The sequence below is a fragment of the Myotis davidii genome, unplaced genomic scaffold (assembly GCF_000327345.1).
Source record: "Myotis davidii unplaced genomic scaffold, ASM32734v1 scaffold355, whole genome shotgun sequence".
Classification (NCBI taxonomy): Eukaryota; Metazoa; Chordata; class Mammalia; order Chiroptera; family Vespertilionidae; genus Myotis; species Myotis davidii.
Genome location: NW_006286818.1, coordinates 60,018 through 83,768, shown reverse-complemented (window position 1 = coordinate 83,768; position 23,751 = coordinate 60,018). Strand labels below are relative to the sequence as shown.

Here is a 23,751-nt window from a genome sequence, read left to right as displayed (position 1 = left end):
GTTGGTTTCCTCCAACACTGAAGCAAGCAAGCCTCATCTTAGTTTCAAGCTGCCTGGCTGCCGGCCGCCATCTTGGCTGACAGTTAATTTGCATATCTCGCTGATTAGCCAATGAAAAGGGTAGCGGTCATACGCCAATTACCATGTTTCTCTTTTATTAGTGTAGATAATAAAAAGGTAATATGCAAATTGTCCCCTCAGGAATTTGGCCGGGAGACTGAGTTCGATTGCTTGCTATGATGTGTGCTGTCCACCAGGGGGTGGTGCAGAACATGGCAGGTGACCAGCGGCAGAGGTGGGCACTGAGGAAGTGAAGGAAGCAGGAGGCGGGGAGGTGGGGAACCTCATTGGGCCTGATCGCCAGCCATGAGTTTCGTGTACCGGGCCTCTAATATATATCCTATATAATAAAAGCCTAATATGCTAAGTGGCCGGTCGGCCATCCAACCAACCAAAGTGTAGTATGCTGATAATATGCAAAGGCTGCTCAACTACTCACTCTGACCTGCACTGACCACCAGGGGGCAGACGCTCCAACTGGTTGGTGAGCTTGCTGCTGGGGTCCAGCCAATTGGGACTGAGCGAGACAGGCCAGACACGCCCTGGAGTCCTCCTGAGATCCCTTCCCGGCTGGCTAACCTCCCACGTGCACCGGTGGGTTCCCTTGGCCTGGCCTGCGCCTTTTCGCAATCCGGGACCCCTCAGGGGATGTTGGAGAGTTGGTTTCGGCCCGATCCCACAGGCCAGGCTGAGGGTTCCCGCTGGTGCATGAATTCGTGCACAGGGCCTCTAGTATATAAATAATGATATTGTTTACACTTAAGTAATAACCAAAACCCAATTAATAATAATTTAGTTATCAGACATTGGGAAGAAATGGGGGGAAATTGAAGGCAGGAAAGTATATTGCCTAAAGATAATAAAAAAGTATGAAGTTATTTGTTGGATCACCACAATATCTGAAATGTGAATGAAAAAGATTTAGGGTAGAAAAGGATAGGTGAGAATGTTTTTCTCTTATATGCTCTTCTGCGTTGTTGCCATGTTTTATGTTGGCACTTAAAAGCTGTTTAAAATGATTTTCTATTTAGTTTTTAGTGTATTTTAAAATGTTATGTACTAGAATTTTGATTCTAGCTAACGCACAGTTGTTTAAATATGAATGTGACTATGGATTAGGTTGAAGCTCTTTTGAAACTAACACATTTATTTTGTTGTCATCAGCTGAATAAGTACATGATATCATATGTATGTGGCACGAATTGAACGTGTGCCATTTGTCTCTTCAGGATTGAAGCCGGTTGCAGAATCCCCAGCATCTGCAGACCTTGTGGACGCCCCCCCTCGTGCTCCCAGTGCTGCCCTAGAGTTTCTGCCGCCTCCCCTGGACCAGGTGCAAGAGGAGGAATGGGAAGCAGAAAGGTGATTCAGTAATATTCCTGTATTTACCGTTTTTCCCACATGTGTTTTTTGGGAAGAAACAAGAACTTACATTGGTAGTAAATATGAGATAGATACTGAATGCTTTTCAATTTATTTGATATTAACCTTAAAATACCGAGAAGAATTATTTATCAGCCTCAGTAGTTTTACCCACTTGTGAACACTTTGGCAAACATTTCTTAACATTTTGGTTTTTTGTTGACTCTTTTTTTCCATTGTTTTAGGATGACTGAACATGGGACACCAAAGCCCTTTCGAAAGTAAGTAATCCTACAGCAGCTTTTAGTAGGGCATACTTTAAGAAATATATTTTCTTGCCCTAACACCTATATTAAAGGAAGAGACTCGGGTATTCTGGTCAAGATGGTGGAGTAGATAAACGCTGCCTTTACCTCCTCTCATGACCACAGCAGATCACAACGGAGCAGCTCTCACTGAGGACCGTCTGGAGGCCAGCTGGATTAGAGGAGCTCTAACGAGAATAGGGAGAAGCCCTGTTGAGACTGACGGTTGTGGGGTGGGCAGCCCCCACCCACGTGTGGTGCTTAAGAATAAGAGGGCCATCTCAGTTGTGGAGATCCCAATGAGGAATGAGGGTTCTAACACCAGGCTGGGCTTTTCACCTGGGCCTCCAGTGTTGGAAAGAGGAGCCCCTACATCAGGCTCTGAAACCAGCGGAGACTGCCTCTGAGCGAGGCAGGGGCTGCAGTGCCCCAGCTACTCCTTTGGAGGGGCCCAGGTGCTGGCTCACGCAGGAGCTCACTCACTCTGGGCTCCAGCGCAAGAACAGAGCTGGGAGGTGCCAGGGGCATGTAGGAGAAACTACATTGAGTAGGTGCGGGTTGCAAGCTGAAGGACAGCCATCAGAACAACACTCTCTGGGCACAGAAATGCTGGTAGGCCCCGCTGTGCCCGTTGCCCCTCCCCCGCCCATCTAGAGGCTCAGGGTGGCTCCCAATCTGTGCTCCATGAGCTTGGCTAGCACTGCTCCTACGGTCAGGCTCACTCCGACACTCCCCACCCAACTTTCACTGCCAGTCCGAGCCATTTCCAGCGGCATTTCCACACAAGTGGTCTGCCTCAGCTCCTGCTGCGGATTTTCCTAAAATCTCTCAAGGGTCTCTAAACCCCGAACAAGCAGGCGCTGGCCACGGCATGCCCCATCCAACTTTCTAAGTGGCTCCAAGTGCAACCAGCACCAGTCTCAATTTGCATTGATCAGGTAGCCCCAAGCCTGGCATAAGCTGTGGCCAGTGTTGGCGTGGAAAGTAGCTTCAGCTGAGTCACAAGCCTAGCACAGTGGCCGCTGGCCTCGGTTCCCATCATGATGACCTCCACGGGGTCTCAAGCTGGCACTATTGACAGCCAGCCTTGCAGTGTGATCTCTTCCAAGTGCCTCCCACTCCAGCATAACAGCAACCGACCACAGGTCACTTTGTAGCACCCACCAGGCTGCACCAGCCAATTATACACAGCAGTGACCTGACCCCACACAAGAGGCTCCAGAGCCAGCACCAGGGCTGGCGTCAGAACACACCAGGGCAATACCCACAGTCCCACAGATGACAGATTGGAAGGGTGGACTCAGCTGCTCCTACAGCCCCGCCGCTCTGTGGGGCCAGCCCTGCCCTCACACGCAGCTGGTCTGAGAGTCACAGCTAGCCCTCACCCAGTCAGCCTGCGGGACAGTCCTACCCACTGAGGTGCCAGCAGCAGTCGAGGCTCAACCACAACAGGAGGCACACAAAACCCACAGAGGAGACATAGAAGAGAAGTGAGCAAGAGAATGAGAAAGGAGCAGAACTCAAACTAATCAGAACACCATTAGTAAAATGATAACAACTGCATACCTATTAATAATTACTTTAAATGTAATGTAGTAAATGCTCCCAGCAAAGCACGTGGGGTAGATGAATGGGTGGATAAGAACACCAGTGGTGCATGTGCTGCCTCTAGACCCATGTCAGATCCAGACACACCGTGAAAGCAAAGGGATGGGGGAGGCATGCCCTGCCGGGGTGGGGGTGGGGAAGCTGGTCTAGCAATAATTAGAGGACAGAATTTAAAGCAAGTAACAGAAGACAGAGGGCATTTCGTAATGATAAAGGGATCAATCCCACACAAGAGCACAGCTCCTATAAGCTTCTACATACCCGTATCGGGGTATCTCTATAAAACAGGATGATGGAGAGGTGCAGAGAGGTTGGTAGCAAGGCAGTCATAGTAGGGAGCTTAACACCCCATTTACATTGATGGATAGAGAACCCAGAGAGTAAGTCAGGAAGGAAAACAATGGCCTCACTAGATGGATGGACTTGATGACATCTAGCAACAGAATATTCACTCTGTTTGGTTTCGTTCTACGTTGTTTTATTTATTTATTTTTTTAATATATATTTTATTGATTTTTTTACAGAGAGGAAGGGAAAGGGATAGAGAGTTAGAAACATTGATGAGAGAGAAACATCGATCCGCTGCCTCCTGCACACCCCCCACTGGGGATGTGCCTGCAACCCAGGTACATGCCCTTGACCGGAACCGAGCCTGGGACCCTTGAGTCCGCAGGCCGACGCTCTATCCACTGAGCCAAACCAGTCTGGGCTTGTTATACTTTTTTATTGTTGACAGTATTACAGATGCCCCCCCGTTCACCCCACCCCTATGCCTCCCTCCACGTGGCCCATCCCCACCCCACGCCTTCAGCACACTATTGTCTGTGCACATGGCTCTGCATACATGTTCTTTCTGCTCCCATCCCCTCTTCTCTGAGATATGTCAGCATGTTACCTAGGTCCAGAGACATGAGTGCCTGGAATAGAAAATACATTCTTCCCAAGTGTGTGTGGAACATTTTCCAGGACAAACTACATGTCAGGCCACAAAACAAGTCTCAGTAAATTTACAAAGGAAACAACCATCTTCTGCGAAGATAATAACACAAAACTAGAAATAATGAGGAAAACATGAAAGCACAAGGATGGTGGCTGATTAACGTGCTACTGAACAGTGAATGGATTAACAAGATCAAGGGATAAATGAAAAGCTACCTTCAGACAAATGAAAATGAAAACACAGTTACCAACATCTGTGGGGCACAAGCAGCGCAGTTCTGATGGGGAAATGTAGCGGAACGGGCCTGCCTCGAGGAACAAAACCTCAAACCCCGTTGTGAGGAGAAGGGTGGAAAAATAAAGATCAGAGCTGAAATAAATGAAATAATAGTTCTTTTAAAAGGAAAAGAAATGATCAATGAAACCATGACCTAGTTCTTTAAAAAGATAAAATTGATACACCCTTAGCTAGACTCATCAACAACAACAAAAATGGGGGAGGCAAATATATAAAATCAAATGAAAGAGAAGAGACAACCAACACCACAGACATACAAAGGTTTATAAAGAAATACTACGAACTGATTTATTGCAACAAATTGGACATCCTGGAATAAGTCGATACATTTTTAGAAACGTACAATCTTCCAAGCTTGAAGAAACAAATATGAACAGACCAATAACTACTAAAGAAATTGAATTAGTCATCAAAAAACTCAAACTGCCTGGCTGGTGTGGCTCAGTGGATGGAGCGTCGGCCTGTGGACTGAAGGGTTCCGGGTTCGATTCCGGTCAATGGCATGTGCCTTGGTTGTGGGCGCATCCCCAGTGCGGGGTGTGCAGAAGGCAGCTGATTGATGTTTCTCTCTCATCGATGTTTCTAGCTCTCTATCCCTCTCCATTCCTCTCTGTAAAAAAAATCAATAAAATATATTAAAAAACCAAAAAAAAACCCCAAACTCCCAACAAACAAAAGCACTGGACCAGATGGATTCACAGGAAAATTTTACCAAACATTCAAAAAAGTAATACTTATTCTCAAACTATTCTTTAAAAAATGGAGGGAGGGAAGACTCCCAAAATCATTTTATGAGGCCAGATTATCCTGATACCAACACCACACAAACACTACAAAAAAAGAAAGTTCTAGGCCAGTGGTTCTCAACCTTCCTGATGCCGCGACCCTTTAATACAGTTCCTCATCTTGTAGTGACAATTTCACTGTTACAAATTGAACATAATTAAAGCATAGTGATTAATCACAAAAACAATATGTAATTATATATGTGTTTTCCGATGGTCTTAGGTGACCCCTGTGAAAGGGTCGTTCGACCCCCCCCCCCCAAGGGGTCGCAACCCACAGGTTGAGAACCGCTGATTTAGATGAAAACTCAGAGAGTGGTGATACAGGGGGTATTACCTCAGCATAAAGGCCACACATGAAAACCCACAGCTAACAAAGAACCTAAATATTCTGCCAAAAAGTTATTAGAACTAATAAATTCAATAAAGTAGAAAGGTACAAAATTAATATTCAGGAAAAATCAGTTGCATTTTTTATACCAATAGCTGTTTATAAACAACTATTTCTTAAAGAGAAATTAGAAAACCAATCCCATTTGCAGCTGCATCATAAATACCTAGGAATAAAGTCAACCAAGGTGGTAAAAGGCCTATACTTGGGAAACTCTAAGAAATTGAAGGATTAAATTGAAAACTGTACAAATAAATGTAAGTGTAGACCAGTGATGGCAAACCTATGACACACGTGTCAGAGGTGACACGCAAACTCATTTTTTTGGTTGATTTTTCTTTGTTAAATGGCATTTAAATATATGAAATAAATATCAAAAATATAAGTCTTTGTTTTACTATGGTTGCAAATATCAAAAAATTTCTGTATGTGACACGGCACCAGAGTTAAGTTAGGGTTTTTCAAAATGCTGACACGCCAAGCTCAAAAAGTTCACCGTCATTGCTGTAGACTGTGCTCATCTAGGAAGAATTAGCATCTTTAAAATGTTAATACTTCCCAAAGCCATCTACAGATTCAGTGCAGTCGTATCAAAATACCAGTGCCATTTTCCCCAGAATTAGAACAAATAATCTTAAAATTCATATGGAACCACTTGAGAAAGAACAAGGTTGGAGGTATTATACTGCCTGATACCAAACTATTCTACTGGGCTGTAGTAACCACAACAGCATGATATTGGCATAAAAATCAGGCACATATGCCCTGGCAAGTGTGGTTCAGTTGGTTAGGCGTTGCCCTGTGCACTGAAAAGTCACCAGTTCAATTCCCAGCCAGTTCACATTACCCAGGTTGCTATACCCAGGTTGAGGGTTTGATCCCCAGTTGGGATGCATGTGGGAGGCAACCAGTCAATGTTTCTTTCTCTCCCTTCTCTAAAATCAATTTTTTAAAAATTAAAAACAACAACAGGCACATAGATCAGTGGAACAGAGTGTCTAGAAATAAACCCATGCCTATTATGATCAATCTATAATAAAGGAGGCAAGACTACAATAAAGTAAAGAGAGCCTATTCAATAAATGGTATAAGGAAAACAGCGATATGTGCAAAAGGATGGAACTGGATAACTTTTAAGTTATGGAGGGTTTTATTAGCTATCAAATGTCTTTTGTATTTTGAGTGATTACAATCATCTGCTTTAATAAATTTCAGATATACCAGAATCCAAAATTGGAAATGCTTCTCTCATCCACTGCTGCCCTGTGTCAGGAAGGGTTCTTGGCTGTTGGCAGGAGGCCTCAGCTCCGGGCCAGCTGTGAGCAGGAGGAATGCTCCATCAGGCTCCTTGAGTGTCCTCACCATGTGCAGCTGTGTCCTCACCATGTGCAGCTGGCTTCCTTCGGAGCTCTTAGCTCTCCAACTTGAGTTTAAATTGCAGTGTTGCTTTTTAAAGTCCCCATTTTCTTCCTTTTTTTCATTTTTGAACCTTGGATCCAGCTTCTTAGAAATGGCTCCAAGGGCATCTTGTCAGCATCATTCAAGTCTAACCATTGCTGGAAGACACAGAACTTGGTTACTCATAGCATAGCTGTCAGCCCAAGCTTCATGTTCCGCTTGGTTCCCATCTTTTTGTCAGATGTGATTCAGATCTAAGTCAAAATAATTGATCCCCATGACTGAGGTGCGGACTTGTGGAGTCTGGGGAGAAGAGCAGCTCGGGGAGAGGTGGCTGGGTGTCTGGCACTGAGACATACCTGACACGTTGCAAACCTGAAATGATTTGCTGATATGAACTAACCTCGAATGCCAGAAATAAATGTAACTGTAGACTGTGTCATTTTCCTCTCTGGATAACTTTCTTACACTGTATACAAGAATAAACTCTAAGTGAATTAAAGACTTAAAAGTAAGACCCCAAACCATAAAACTTTTAGAAGAAGTCATAGATAATAAACTCTTAATTATTGCTCCAGTTGTAAGTTTTTGAATATGTCTTCTCAGGCAAGGGAAAGAAAAGAAAAAAATAAGCAAATGGGACGACATGAAACTAAAAAGATTTTGCACAGGGAAGAGAACCATCAACAAAACAAAACGACAGCTTGCTAAATGGGAGAAAATATTCTCTAATGATATATCCGATAAGGAGTTAATATCCAAATGTATAGGGAAATCCTACTAATACAAAATAAAAACCCCTAACAATTCAATTTAAAAAAAGTGCAGAGGACCTGAATAAAAATTTATCCAAATAGGAGAGATCAATGGTCAGTAAATATATGATAAGTTGCTCAACATCACTAATCAGGGACATGCAAATTAAAACCACAGTGAGACACCACTTCATATCCCTCAAAATGCCTTATCAATAAATAAGTTTTGGAGAGGAGGTGGAGCAAGGGAACCTTTCTGTAGAGATAACCACTATGGAAAACATTGTAGCGGTTCCTTAAAAGTTTATAGAGCTACCCTATTAGCCAGCAATTTCACTTCTGGGTATTTCAAAACACTAATTTGGAAAGCTATATGCACCCCTATACTCAGTACAGCATTATATGTGATAGCCAAGATACAGATGCAAGCTAAATGTCCGTCAGTAGACAAATGACAGAGAAGATATGGGACATACAGACAATGGAATATTATTCAGCCATTAAATGAATGAAATCTTAACATTTGTGACATGGATGGGTCTAGAGCAGAGGTCGGCAAACCGTGGCTTGCGAGCCACATGCGGCTCTTTGGCCCCTTGAGTGTGGCTCTTCCACAAAATACCACGTGCGGGCGCGCATGTACAGTGCGAATGAAACTTCGTGGCCCATGCGCAGAAGTTGGTTTTCGGCCTGGGCAAGTCTATTTTGAAGAAGGGGCGTTAGAAGAAGTGGGGGGTGTCGGTCGGTCTGGCGACGGGAGACACGGTGCAGACGGGCTGCGGGATACGCACCAAATACCAATAGTACTTAAACTATATAGGTAGGTAACAATGTACCTACCTATATAGTTTAAGTTTAAAAAATGTGGCTCTCAAAAGAAATTTCAATCGTCGTACTGTAGGTATTTGGCTCTGTTGACTAATGAGTTTGCCGACCACTGGGCTAGAGGGTATTACTCACTTAGCAGCTAAGTGAATAAGTCAGAGAAAGGCAAATGCCATATGATTTCAGTTATATGGTTTATCTAGAAAACAAAATAAATGAACAAACAAATCCTAGATTCAAACAACAAATAGATGGTTGCCAATGAGAGTAGGGTTGTTTTTATGGGTGAAAAGGGGGAAGCAGTTAAGTTATAAAAATTGTCATGGAAATATTAAGTACAGGGTAGGAAATATAGCCAATAACATTTTCATAGCTGTGGTGTAAGACAGGCTTTTCCGGGTGATCACTTTGTAAGTTACATAAATGTCTCATCACTGTTGTACACCTGAATTTAATGTAATATTGTATGTCAACTGTAATTACAAAATAAGAGATTTTTTAAAGAAACACTGTCCACAGTTTGTCAGACTTCTGTGCTGTGACGCACTAGTGAAGACCTGCTGTTTCCCATTGTGACGTGTGTCCTCAGCTGGGACTCTCTACCCTGTTTCTGTTCCAGGGTAGACAGCATTGCTTTTGGAGAAAGTCAAAGTGAGGATGAGCAGTTTGACAATGACTTGGAAACTGACCCCCCCAGCTGGCAGCAGCTCGTTAGCCGAGAGGTGTTGCTGGGACTGAAGCCCTGTGAGATCAAAAGGCAGGAAGTGATTAATGGTGAGTTTAATTAGTTGTTGTTTATGTGTGTTTTATTGTAGCAGACAATGTCCTGGGCCTTGGTGTTTGCTTCCAAGTTTCTGCTTGCCTTTTGTTTTAAACGAAGATGAAATTAAACTATATAGAGGATCCTTGAACTTTAAAACTAGAAAAATCATTGAGACATTTGCCTCATCACTTTCAGACTCTTCATCTTGTTCATAGATTATGAATGAGAATGCTAAGGCTCAGGGCAATTGAAGGAATTAAGATTGTGCAGCTGATAAGTGACAGGGAGAAAACTAGCACCCAGCTCTCCCTTAACCTTGGTGCAGCTCTTCCTCCCCCAGCAAGTGCGCAGCAGAGGTGACGTGGACACTGCCCTCTCCTGCCTTTAGGATGTGACTTCATAAATATCCTCTTGTCCCCAACAACATTGAGACAGTGAGATTACAAGTTCGGCCTCAGAAATGAGGTTTGATAGGTGTTAGATAACCAAGAGTACTGTTCTTATGAGGAGAGCTCCATTTAAAGGCTATATGATGTTTGGGCTTATGGTTTTCAAAAGTAGTTATGATTGGTGGCTACTATTTTAAAAAGATAGAGGAGTTTTGGAGTACACTGTTACCTTTAAGTACAAAACAGTTTATAATGATGTTTTTCATTTGCCAATATTAAACTCTTAGAGCCAATATGTAGGTGAGTTCTGTGAATAAAAAAAATGACTTCACCTTTTCTAAACTATAAATGGTTATTATATAACTTATTTGCTAGTTAATTCCAGCTGAAGTCTATAGGAATATGGGCTATAATATTGTAATAACTGTGTGGTGTGAGATGGGAACTAGACTTTTTGTAGAATTATTCTAAGTAAGGCCATATTTTATATTTACTTCTTTTCTGTTTAGAATTATTTTACACTGAAAGAGCTCATGTTCGAACATTAAAGGTTCTTGATCAAGTGTTCTACCAGCGAGTATGCAGAGAAGGAATTCTGTCACCTTCAGAACTAAGGAAAATTTTTTCGAACTTGGAAGATATTCTTCAAGTTCACAGTAAGAGAAATTTACTCTGATCTTTGTCCCTAACATTTCCAGTATGTAAAGAGCACAACGTAATGAAGTGATTGGATCTTTGGATAAACCTTCACCCCATTCCCACATCAGCCTTTTCTAATCAACGTGTTAACACAGGACTCGGGATCAGATGTCAGTGTCTAGGCTGAAAAACATGAGTCGTCACAACTACCCTTGAAAACTTCCTATCAGTTACAGTGTGTATGTTTTTAAAAATACACATCCCATGTAATAGATATGGATAAATGCATTTTGCAAATAGTAATACGCAATAGATAACCATGGTGGTGTCATTTCCATGAATTAGATCATTTCATTGTTTTATTGTTTGCTCGGGACGCTCGAGTGACTACAGGGGAGCTCTCTCCTGCTGGGTCCCTGGTGGTGGTCATCGCGGACTTCATGGCCGTGTGCCCGTTCCTCCTGAGTTATGTTCCCATGTCCCTTCGTGGTTCATTTTTTTTACCAGGAATGCTATCACTGGCCTTCAACACCTGCCACCCTCTGCATGCCTTCTCACTTCTTTGGGAATGATTTTCGGTTTCACCAACCTGCATTGTCAAGTTCAGGCTACATTATGTCCATTGCCTGTGAAATAGACATTTTAAGAGGAACAGTAGGCAGAGTGACCTGCATTATTTAAATTCAAGTACTTTATAAGTATGGTTATAGATGGAGTCTTAAATCAAATGACTATTTGATATATCTACCTTGTATGTAATTTGCTATTTTCCACATTGTTTGGTCCTTTGCCATCTGTTTTTCAGATGGAGCTCACACATACCTAGATGTGTAAGAATTGTGTCCTGGTTTGTACTTAAGGAGATTAGAAGTAGTTGTTCTACTCGGAGTCTTTCCTTTTCATTTAAGGGCTTGGTTCTACCAGAGCTGAGTGTATGCTTACTTTTCTTTCCATTTCACTTTCCCCCTCGAGTTGGGTTGAATGAGCAAATGAAGGCTGTTCGAAAGAGGAAGGAGACCTCTGTTATTGATCACATTGGAGAAGATTTGCTGACCTGGGTAAGGAAATTTGCTATTTTATTTAATACTTTTATAGATATTTTATTATCAGATTCTAGGTTAACCCTTTGAGTGTTTTTTGCCAAAAGTGCCGGAAGCACTATCAAAGAAAGCTTCGAAATGGTGTCCAGTTCTAAGTCTGCTTTTATTAGTGATGATGATATTGCTAAATATGTCAATGTAGTAAAGGTTTCCTTAAGTTTTTCAATATGTAACTTCATTTACTTGCGATTCATAATTTTTTTTCCTAAACTGCTGTAAAATCAGCAAAAATGCCTTGGCAATTTTAGCATAGTTCCTAGGATATTGGTTGGCACTCAAAGAGTTAAGTAATTAACATTTCCAAAAATGCAAAGTCATCTATTTTGAAAAGGTAATGTAAAGATGAAGAGTCCAGAATATGTATTCTCTGATTAATGTCTTCTTTAAGTGCTCAATCCACTAAGTGCTCTTTTTTCACCAAACACTATTTCTTTGTGTTTTAAAGAATATAACATAAAATACATCCTCATAAAAATAATTTAACTGATATAATTATTTTTACATAACTGATGTAGTTTAGCTCTCTGCCGCTGTCCATATCTCAGAATTTACTGCACAGCATTAGACAATTGTAGATCCAGAACTACCATCACAAAAGTAGACAAGTGAAAATTACTTTGTCTTATTTATAATTTAATAAAAGAGTTCAGAGACTCTGATAGCTATTTATTGAGTGTTTTTTTTCTGACTATTTGTCCATATAGACCTCTCAATATATATTTATGTGCCAAGCCCTGTGCTGGGGATACAGTAGGAACCAAAACAGACATGGCTCCTGCCTTAGTGAAGCTTATAATTAATTAGAGGCCTGGTTCATGAATTCGTGCACCAGTGGGGTCCCTCGGCCAGGCCTGCGGGATCGGGCTGAAACTAGCTCTCTGACATCCCTTGGGGGTGTCCCAGATTGCAAGAGGGCGCAGGCCAGGGCGAGGGACCCCACCGGTGCACGTTCGGGGCCTGGGAGGGACACGGGAGGACTCCAGGGTGTGTCCGGCCTGTCCTGCTCAGTCCCAATCTGCCAGACCCCAGCAGCAAGCTAACCTACCAGTTGGAGTGTCTGCCCCCTGGTGGTCAGTGCATGTCATAGCGAGTGGTTGAGCGGCCTTAGCATATCATTAGCATATTATGCTTTGATTGGTTGAATGGCCAACCAGACATTTAGCATATTAGGCTTTTATTATATAGGAGATGGGGAAATTGTCCTTAGTTATTTCAAGCTTAATGAGTGTTACAATAAGGGGAGAGTACAGGTTGTTATAGGATTATATAGCAGGAAGACCGAAATTAGAACATATAGAAAATCTTCCTACAGGAAAGGGGGTTTGATTCAAACCTTTAAAGAAAGTACTAAAGTTAAGGCTGTGGATAATAAAGTACATCACATAGTCTGTAAAATCTTAACACAGGTTTGAACATGAACTGTTTGGACATGCCCATAGACATTTATTTCAATATGTAGCTTGCCATAAGATTTTGGTAATTCTACAATGATAAATTTTAGTAGTTCACTAAAATATACTCTTGATCTTACTGCTTTCATTGATGGTGAGATCATGGTCTAGAACAGGGGTGGGCAAACTTTTTGACTCGAGGGCCACAATGGGTTCTTAAACTGGACTGGAGGGCCGGAACAAAAGCATGGATGGAGTGTTTGTGTGAACTAATATAAATTCAAAGTAAACATCATTACATAAAAGGGTATGGTCTTTTTTTTTTTTAGTTTTATTCATTTCAAACGGGCCGTACCCTTTTATGTAATGATGTTTACTTTGAATTTATATTAGTTCACACAAACACTCCATCCATGCTTTTGTTCCGGCCCTCCGGTCCAGTTTAAGAACCCATTGTGGCCCTCGAGTCAAAAAGTTTGCCCACCCCTGGTCTAGAATCTACCAATCCAGTAGTAGATCTCTTCTTAGCCAGTTAACTCATAGAGCAGGGTTAGGGAACCATAACCCAGTCTCATCTTGCCCTTACTGCACTTCCAAAAACATTTTCTCCCTTAGGCCCACTTGAGGACTATTGTTATTAAGGAGGTTTACTTCTTTGAAAAGGTCAACTTATTCTTTGGCTACTCTGAGATAGTCTGAGTCGCTTTGTTTTTTTTATGTCAGTGTAGCAGCGAAAGTTATAACTGAGCTCTGTTGGCTTGTTAGCAAGCACACTACTCATCTTGAAACAAAAAATTTGTAGTATGACATAGTGTAGCATCAATTTTCATGTCAAATATGGATTAAAAAGTTGTAAGCCATATGGACTTGATATCAGCCTTGATTTCTAAGCAGTTTAATATACATTCATATAAAATAGTATTCAAACCAAGTTTCTAGTGAGATTCATCATTCATATAGGAGAGAAGTGCACTCGGTCCTCTTCTCAGAGTCCATGGGACTACATAAATCTATCTACATGTTAAAACAAAGTGGAGAAACCTGTTAATAGAATGGGACAAAAAAAAAAACCTTATTTTAATACATGTAAAAGGAAGTATGTTCTTTTAACTTTATTTTCCAATTACAGTTGACATTTATATTACTTTGTGTTAGTTTCAGGTGTACAGCACAGTGACTAGACAATCACATACTCTACAAGTGTTGTCCCAATATTTTCAGTCCCCACCTGGCACCATACACAGTTACTACAAATGATTGACTCTACTCCCTATGCTGTACTTCACATCCCCGAGACTATTTTTTTAAAAATATATTTTATTGATTTTTTACAGAGAGGAAGGGAGAGAGGCAGAGTTGGAAACATCAATGAGAGAGAAACATCGATCAGCTGCCTCCTGCATGTCTACTGGGGATGTGCCCGCACCCAGGTACATGCCCTTGACCGGAATCGAACCTGGGACCCTTCAGTCCGCAGGCCGACGCTCTATCCACTGAGCAAAACCGGTTTCGGCCCTGAGACTATTTTATAACTACCAATTTGTACTTCTTAATCTCTTCATCTTTTTCACCTAATCCCCTAAATCCTCCCCCCCTGTGGCAACTATCAGTCTGTTCTCTGTATCTATGAGTCTGTTTCTATTTTGTTTGTTTCTTTATTTTGCTCTTTAGATTCCACACATAAGGGAAATGATGTAGTATTTGTCCTTCCCTGGCTTTTTCACTTAGCATCATACCTCCTAGGTTCATCTATGCTGTTGCAAATTTCCTTCTTTTGTATGGCCAAGTAATATTCCATTGTATGTATGTACCACACCACTCACTTATTGATAGACACTTGGGTTGCTTCTATATCTTGTTTATTATCTATGATCATAAAGCATAATATGCTAATTAGACTGGACATCCTTCTGGACAACCTTCCAGATGAAGCTGGGGCTGTGTTGGAAGCCTGGGTCCCAGGTGCCTGCTGATGGCTGGAGGGAAGCCCGGATCCAAGGTGCCAGAGGGAAGCCAGTGCCGGTAGCCAGGGGAAGGAAGGCCTACTCTTGCAAAAATTTCATGCATTGGGTCTCTAGTATCTATACTAATAATAGCCTAGGTGGTCGTCACGCACTCATGCATCATGTCCTAACGTCATCACAAGATGGCCATCACAAAATGGCCGCAAGCGGAGGCAGGGCCCAGTGGAGGAGGTGGGTCATGGCAGGGGAGGGAAGTTGGGGGTGATTAGGCTGGCAGGGGAGGGCAGTTGGGGGTGATCAGGCTGGCAGGAGAAAGCAGTTGGGGGCGATCAGGCCAGCAGGGGAGCAGTTAGGCGTCAATCAGGCCAGCAGGGGAGTGGTTAGGGGGCGATTATGCTGGCAGGCAGAAGCAGTTAGGGGCAATAAGGCAGGCAAGCAGTTAGGAGCCACTGGTCCCAGATTGTCAGAGGGATGTCTGACTCCCAATCAGGCCTAAACCGGCAGTCGGACATCCCCCAAGGGCTCCCATATTGGAGAGGGTGCACACGAGGCTGAGGGACACCCCCCTTCGTGCCTCTAGTTGTAAATAATGCTGCAATGAACATAGGGGTGCATGTATCTTTTCAAATTAGTGCTTTGGGATTCTTTGGGTATATACCCAGGAGTGGCATTGCCAGGTCATAAGGTAGTTTTAATTGTTTGAGAAACCTCCATATTGCTTTCCACAGTGGCTGCACCTGCATTCACACCAACAGTGCACAAGGGTTCCCTTTTCTCCACATGCTTGTCAACACTTGTTTGGTGATTTACAGATGATAGCCATTCTGACAGGTGTAGGGTGGTATCTTGCGGTTTTAATATGCATTTCTCTGGTGATTAGTGACTTTGGGCATCTTTTTAAATAGCTCTTGGCCATCATCTGTATATCTTGTTTGGAGAAGTATCTATTCAGGCCCCCTGCCTATTTTTAAATTGAATTGTTTGTGTTTTTTGGCGTTGAGGTATCTGAGTTCTTTATAAATTTTTTATATTAACCCCTTATCAGATGTTCATTGCTGAATATATTCTGCTATTCAGTAGGTTGTCTTTTTGTTTTGCTGATGGTTTCCCTTGCTGTGCAAAACTTTTTAGTTTGATGTGGTCCCATTGTTTACTTTTTCTTTTGTTTCTTTTGCCCAAAGAGATATGTCAGAAAAAAATATTGCTAAAAGAAATACCAGAGATATTACTGCCTGTTTTCCCTAGGAGTTTTGTGGTTTGAGGTTTTATATTTAAATCTTTAATCCATTCTCATGTGTGTCATAAGAAAGTGGTCTAGTTTCATTTTTTTGCATGTATCTGTGCAGTTTTCCCAACATCCTATATTGAATAGATGTTCTTTACCCCATTGTATGTTTTTCCTTGCTTTGTCAAATATTACTTGACTATATAGGCATTGGTTTATTTCTGGGCTTCCAATGATCTTTGTGCCTGTTTTTATGCCAGTACCAGGCTGTTTGGATTACAATAGCCTAGGAGTATAGTTTGATATCAGGTAGCGTGATACCTCCAACTTTGTTCTTTCTCAAGATTGCTGTGCCTATTCAGGGCTATTCTGGTTCCATATAAATTTTTGGATTATTTTTTTTCTAGGTCTATGAAACACACCATTGGTATTGTGATAGGAATTGCATTGAATCTAAAGATTGCTTTGGATAGTATGGACATTTTAACAATGTTAATTTTTCCTGTCCATGAGCACAGTGTATAACGTTATTTACATTTTTTGTTCAATTTCTTTCTTCAGCATCTTATAATTTTCCAAATACAGGTCTTTTATCTCCTTGGTTAAATTTATTCCTAGGCTTTTTTGTTTTTTTGAGGCAATTGTAAATGGGATAGTTTTCTTAGTTTCCTTTCCTGATAGTTCATTATTGGAGTATAAAAGTGTCACCAATTTCTGAATATTAACTTTGTAACCTGTTACTTTGCCAAATTCATTTACTAAATCTAGTAGTTTTCTATAGATTCTTTAGGGTTTCCTGTTTACAGTATCATGCCATCTGCAAATAATTATCATTTGACTTCCTCCTTTTCACTTTTGCTGCCTTTTATTTCTTCTTCTTGTCTGTTCGCTGTGGCTAGGACTTACAGTACTATGTTGAATAAGAGTGGTGAAAGTGGACATCCCTGTCTTGTTCCTATTATTAGGGGAAATGGTTTTAGTTTTTCCCACTGAATCTGATGTTGGCTGTAGGTTTGTCACCTATGGCCTTTATTATGTTGATGTATGATCCCTCTAGTCCCACTTTGCTGAGAGTCTTTATCATAAACGAATGCTGGGTTTTGTTGAATGGTTTTTCTGCATTGATTGATATATGATTTTTATCCTTCATTTTGTTTATGTGATATATCGTATTTATTGGCTTGTGAATGTATTACAAACCTTGTATCCCCGGATAAATCCCACTTGGTCATTGTATATGATCTTTTTAATGTATTGCTGGATCCAGGTTGCTCATATTTTCTTGAGGATTTTAGCCTCTATGTTCATAAGGGATTTTGACCTATAATTTTCTTTCTCTGTAGCATCTTTGGAATTAGAATAATGCTGGCCTCCCCCCAAAAAAGCCTGGGAGTCGTACCTCCTCTTGAATTTTTTGACATAGTTGAGAAGGATGGGTGTTAGTTCTTTTTTGAAAGGTTGGTTAAATTTGCCTGTGAAGCCATCGGGTCCAGGACTTTTGTTTGCTGGGAGTTTTTTGGTTACTGCTTAAGTTTCATTAGTTGTTATCCATCTATTCAGGTTGTCAGATTTTTCTTGATAGTTTTCAAAGATTGTATGTTTCTAGGAATTTGTCCATTTCTCCTAGGTTGTTCTTTTTGTTGTCAAATAGTTGTTCATAGTATTTTCTAACAATCCTTTGTATTTCTGTGATGTCAGTTGTTCCTTCACCTCTTTGATCAATTTATTTGGGTCCTCTTTGTTTGAGAGAGGAAGGGAGAGAGAGAGAGAGAAAGAGAAACATCAGTGATGAGAGAGAATCATGATCGGCTGCCCTTGCACGCCCCCTTCTGGGGATCAAGCAGCAACCTAGGCATGTGCCCTTGACTGGAATGGAACCTGGGAACCTTCAGTCTGCAGACACTCTATCCACTGAACCAAACGGGCGGGCGTGTTTCTTGATGAGTCTGGCTAAAGGTTAATCAATCTTATCTTTTCAAAGAACTAGCTCTTGGTTTTATTGATTTTTGTATTTTATTTTTATTCTCTATGTTACTTATTTCTGCTCTGATCTTTATTAATTCCTTCTCCTTATTCTGGGCTTTTCTTGTTTGTTTTTTTATTTTGTTTTTCGTATTTATTTTTTGTTTAGTTCTTTTTATTCTCCAGGTGTAGTGTTAGATTGTTTACTTGAGATTTTTCTTCTGAGATAGGCCTGTGGAGCTATGAACTTCCCTCTCAGGATTGTTTTCACTCTGTCCCATAGATTTTGGGTTGTTATATGATCATTTTCATTTGTTTTTAGGTAATTTTTGATTTCTTGTTTGATAGTAGTATCCCATTCGTTGTTTAATAACATACTATTTAGCCTCCATGTGTTTTAATGTTTTGGTTTTTTTTAATATTACAGTTGATTTCTAGTATCGTGCCATTGTGATTCAAGAAGATGCTATATAAGATTTCAATCTTCTTTTATTTGTTAAGAATTATTTTCTGTCCTAACAATGGTCTATCTTTGAGAATGTTCCTTGTGTTCTTGAATAGAATGTATATTCTGCAGCTTTGGGATGAAATGTTCTGTAAATATCAATTAAATCCATCTGATCTAATGTGTCATTTAAGATCTTTTTTACATTGTTGATTTTTTTGTTTGGAAGATGTATCTATTGATGACATTCAGGTGTTAAAGTCTCCTATTATGACTGTACTAGAGGCCCAGTGCACGAAATTCGTACACTCAGGGGATCCCTCAGCCCAGCCTGCGCCCTCTCACAGTCCAGGAGCCTGGCTTCTGGCTGAGCAGCACACCCGCTGTGGGAGCACACTGACCACCAGGGAGCAGCTCCTGCGTTGAGTGTCTGCTCCTGGTGGTCAGTGCACATCACAGTGACCGGTCGTTTATTATATAGGACTAGTAGCCCGGTGCACAAAAATTTGTGCACTCAGGGGTAGGGGGTTAGGGGTGGGACCAAACCCCTCAGCCCGACCTGCACCCTCTGTCATGTTTCGGGACCCCGGCCACTCCGGGCCTAGGCACGGGCCTACAGGCGTGGGGCGGCCTGGCTCCTGAGGCCCCATTTTATCAAGAGAACAAAGTCGGCGTTAGTTACAGCCCTCACCGAACCCAGTACAGTGCATCTGTGCATACAACTGCCTCGTTCATGTGCCTGCTTCGCCCTACTGAATTACTAACGTCTTGAGGACATAGCTCTGTCTTATCCTGTTTTACCTTCAGTGCTTGGCCTGGTGCCAGGGACCTGAGAGCGTTTGCTGAGAGAATGAGTGAATGAATCAGTGAGTGAATGAGTGAATGAATGAGCGAGTGAGTGAATGAATGAGCGAGTAAGTGAATGAACAAGCAGCTACTGGGCGGGAACTTCTGCCGTGTTGCCACGGCAGAAGTTCCGGCCCCACTCCCGGCTGCTTGAAGCCCACCCGGGGAAAGTTCCTCCCCTGCTCCCAGCACCTGGGGCCCCTCTCCTGGCTGCATACTGAATCACTAACGTCTTGAGGACATAGCTCTGTCTTATCCTGCTTCACCTTCAGTGCCTGGCCTGGTGCCAGGGACCTGAGAGGGTTTACTGAGTGAGTGAATGAGGAATGAATGAGCGAGTAAGTGAATGAGCAAGCAGCTATGGGGCCGGAATTTCTGCCGCTTTGCCACAACGCAGCAGAAGTTCCAGCCCCACTCACAACTGCCTGATGCAAACCCCGGGAAGTTCCCGCCCTGCTCCCAGCGGCCCCACACCCCTCTCCCAGCTGCATAGTTTGCGCTGGGCAAAGGCGGCCCCGGTTCTCCACCTTTGCCCTGCCACTCAGCTCTTGCCTGCCGCCTGGGTTTCTGATCACTGTCAGGGGCAGGCAGCTTCTTCCAACCTTCCCCTTTCACCTCCCATCATTGTGCCTACATATGCAAATTAACCGCCATCTTTGTTGGCAGTTAACGTCATCTTTGTTGGCAGTTAATTTGCATATCGCCCTGATTAGCCAATGGGAAGCATAGCGGAGGTACGGTTAATAACCCTTTCTGTCTTTTATTAGAGAGGATTACTGTCGAACTCTCCCTTAAAATCCACCAAAATATCTTGTATGTATTTAGGTATTTCTATATTGGTTGCATATATGTTTACCAAGGTTATATCCTCTTGTTGGATTGATCCTTTTTGTATTATGTAGTCACCTTTTTTTGTCACTTTTATGGCCTTTGTTTTGAAGTCTATTTTGCCAGATGTATTTATTACAAACCCAACTTTTTTTTTTATTTCCATTTGCATGGAATATTTTTGTGTGCCTTCACTTTCATCCCGTGTGAGTCTTTGTTCTGAGGTGTGACAGCATATATATGGGCCATGTTTTCTTATTCATTCATCTACCCTGTGTCTTTTGATTGGAGCATTTAATCCATTTACATTTAAGGTTATTATTGATAGATACTTTATATTGCCATTTTTATTCTTTATGCCTATGCTACTCTCTCTATATATTTCTTCTTTCAGCAGTCCCTTTAACATTTATTGCAGTACTGATTTGGTGATAATGATCTTCTTTAGTCTCTTTTTCAGATCCTTGCTTTTCATTACCTTGAGTGCTTCATGCCATTGACTTCTGCTTGATGTGTTTCTGTTGAGAAATCAGCTGACAGCCTTATGAGGATTGACCTGTAGGGAACTGACTGCCTATAAGGTTCTCTTGCTGCCTTTAAGGTTGTCTCTTTGTTTTTAACCTTTGACATTTTAATTATGATGTGTCTTAGCATGGGTCTCTTTGGGTTCATCTTGATTGGGACTCTCTGTGCTTCCTGAACTTCTGTGACTTTTTCCTTCACCAAGTTAGGGAATTTTTCTGTCATTATTTCTTCATACAGGTTCTCTGTCCCTGTCTCACTTTTTTCTCTTTCTGATTCCCCTGTGACAGTGGTCAGCAAACTGCGGCTTGGCAAACCGCGGCTCACGAGCCACATGTGGCTCTTTGACCCCTTGAGTGTGGCTCTTCCACAAAATACTGACTCTTCCACAAAATACCAACTTCTGTGCATGGGCCACAAAGTTTCAGTCACATTGTAAGTGCACGCCCGCACATGGTATTTTGTGGAAGAGCCACACTCAAGGGGCCAAAGAGCTGCATGTGGCTCACGAGCCACGGTTTGCCGACCACAGCTCTAGAGCATTCTTAAAACCATTAATTTAAACTCTGTTTCTGATAAGTGCTGGCCTCCATTTTATTTAGCTTTTTCTGGAGATTCCTTCTGTTCTTTCACTTGAGGCCTGTTTCTTTATTTTTCTATTTTTGCTGGGGTTTTTTTGTGTTTTTTTTTCTATGTATTAGGTAGAATTGCCATGACTCCCAGTCTTGGTGGGGTGGCCTACTGTAGTGATGTCCTGTGGGGTCCAGTGGTTGCAGTCTCCTTGACCACCTGACCGGGTGCACTAGGGATGTCCTTGGTGTGGGTTATGTGGGTCCTCCTGTTGTAACTGTCTTTTTAAAAAAAATATATTTTTATTAATTTCAGAGAGGAAGGGAGAGGGGGAGAGAGAGAGAAACATCAATGATGAGAGAGAATCACTGATTGGCTGCCTTCTGCATGCCCCCTACTGGGGATCAAACCTGCAACTCATGAATGTGCCCTGACTGGGAATCAAACCGTGACCCCCATCTAGTTTATAAGGTTGATGCTCAACCACTGAGCCACACAAGCCAGACTATAACTGTGTCTTGATTGCTGTTGTACCATTCATGGGTGGGCTCGGCTCTTGGGCTGGCTGACTTTGAGGCTCAACCCTGACCACGTTTTGCAAACTGCTGTACAGATGTTGAGGGATCAAAACAAGACAAAAGTAGACCAAATCGAAAATAACATGAACAAAAACACAGAGATAAAGAATAAGAAAAGATAAAAGAGAAGGAAAAAATAGTAAAATACAAGAGGAAAAAGCATTAGAAAAGAAAGAAAAGAAATGAATTCAGGGCATAGGAAAGGAAAGAAGGAAAAGAAAATAATAATAAATAAAATAAAAATAATTATTTTTTAAAGTAATCTACTTATATGAAAACCCTGGGTGTAACATCACGACCCAAGGCGCGACCAACTGGAAGGAAGTCAGTCCTGCAGGGGTTGTCTTAGAAACAGCTGTACCCTCCCCCGAGCTGTTTCCCAGAGCTGTTTCCAGTAAGGGTGAGGTTTGAGGCAGGAAACGGCCCTCAGAGCGTGGAGGCAGATCTATTACCTTAGACTCTTGCTTCTGCATGTAAAAGTTGCGATAAGTTTTGAGGATCTGCGAACTGTAGGAGGTATAACTTATGATACATTTCATGAAGCTGCTAAACACCGAGGATTATTACTTGACAACAGTATCTGGAAAGATACGACTGACGATGCAATCATCCTTAATATGCCCAAACAACTACAGCAACTTTTTGCATGCTTATGTGTGTTTGGATGTCCTTCTGTTCAGACAAATTATAGAATGAGAATAAATCTCATTTTATTGAAGATTTCTGTTGGAAATTACACTGAAGAGAAGGTGCCTGTATGAACTGTGAAATGCATGCCCTTAACGAAATTCAGGAGGTATTCACATTGCATGGAATGAAATGTTCACATTTCAAACTTCATGACTATCCTTTATGAATGAATGCAAATACATGTGATGAATTGTATGAGCAACAACAGCAGAGGTTTTGATAAATTTACGGAATGATGAACAGTTGGTAGCCTTTCAGAGTATAACTTCAGCCATCAAAGAGCAAACTGTACACCCCAAATGCTTTTTCTTGGATGGTCCATGTGGTAGTGGAAAAACATATCTGTAAAAAGTTTTAACACATTATATTAGAGGTTGTGGTGGTACTGTTTTGCCCACAACATCTACAGGAATTGCTGCAAATTTACTGCTTGGTGGAAGAACCTTTCATTCCACATATAAATTACCCATTCCATTAAATGCAACTTCAATTTCTAGACTTGATATAAAGAATGAAGCTGCTAAAACCATTAAAAAGCCCCAACTTCTTATTGTTGATGAATGCACCATGGCATCCAGTCATGCTATAATCACCATAGACAGATTACTAAGAGAAATTTGAATATTGTATTTAGTGGGAAAGTTCTCCTTCTTGAAGGGGATTTTTGACAATGCCTCAGTATTGTACCGCATGCTATGCTATCAGCCATAGTACAAACGAGTTTAAAGTACCGCAATGTTTGGGTATGTTTCAGAAAGTTGTCTCTTACAACAAATATGAGATCAGAGGACTCTGCTTATAGTGAATAGTTAGTAAAACTTGGAGATGGCAAACTTGATAGCAGTTTTCATTTAGGAATGGTATTATTGAAATCTGTGAAATGATTTATAATGGATCTATTATTGAAGCTACCTTTGGAAATAGTATACTATAGATAATATTAAAAATATACCTAAACATGCAATTCTTTGTCCAAAAAAATGAGCACATTCAAAAATTAAATGAAGAAATTTTGGATATACTTGATGGAGATTTTCACACTATTTGAGTGATGTTGAGGGATCAAAACAAGATCATCATGCTATTGAGAAATCATCATGCTATTGAGAAATC

The 23,751-nt window shown here is 41.5% G+C and overlaps 1 protein-coding gene and 1 long non-coding RNA gene across 9 annotated transcripts in view; one reads left to right on the top strand and one right to left on the bottom strand.

Moving 5' to 3' along the window:
• The window catches only part of ARHGEF12 (Rho guanine nucleotide exchange factor 12), a 198,434-nt gene that overhangs the window by 137,376 nt on the left and 37,307 nt on the right, over positions 1-23,751 (top strand). For all 8 annotated transcript variants that reach the window (XM_015560643.1, XM_015560638.1, XM_015560639.1 and 5 more), the window contains 5 exons: positions 1,290-1,422; positions 1,668-1,703; positions 9,346-9,500; positions 10,388-10,534; positions 11,490-11,575. In XM_015560643.1, coding sequence (XP_015416129.1) covers positions 1,290-1,422; positions 1,668-1,703; positions 9,346-9,500; positions 10,388-10,534; positions 11,490-11,575 — 557 coding nt within the window. The remainder of the gene's footprint in view (positions 1-1,289; positions 1,423-1,667; positions 1,704-9,345; positions 9,501-10,387; positions 10,535-11,489; positions 11,576-23,751) is intronic.
• The window catches only part of LOC107182276, a 6,434-nt gene continuing 1,915 nt past the window's right edge, over positions 19,233-23,751 (bottom strand). Inside the window, exons 2-3 of the long non-coding RNA XR_001512990.1 lie at positions 21,518-21,524; positions 19,233-19,242 (exon numbers count right to left, since the gene is read on the bottom strand). This is a non-coding gene — a long non-coding RNA (uncharacterized LOC107182276). The remainder of the gene's footprint in view (positions 19,243-21,517; positions 21,525-23,751) is intronic.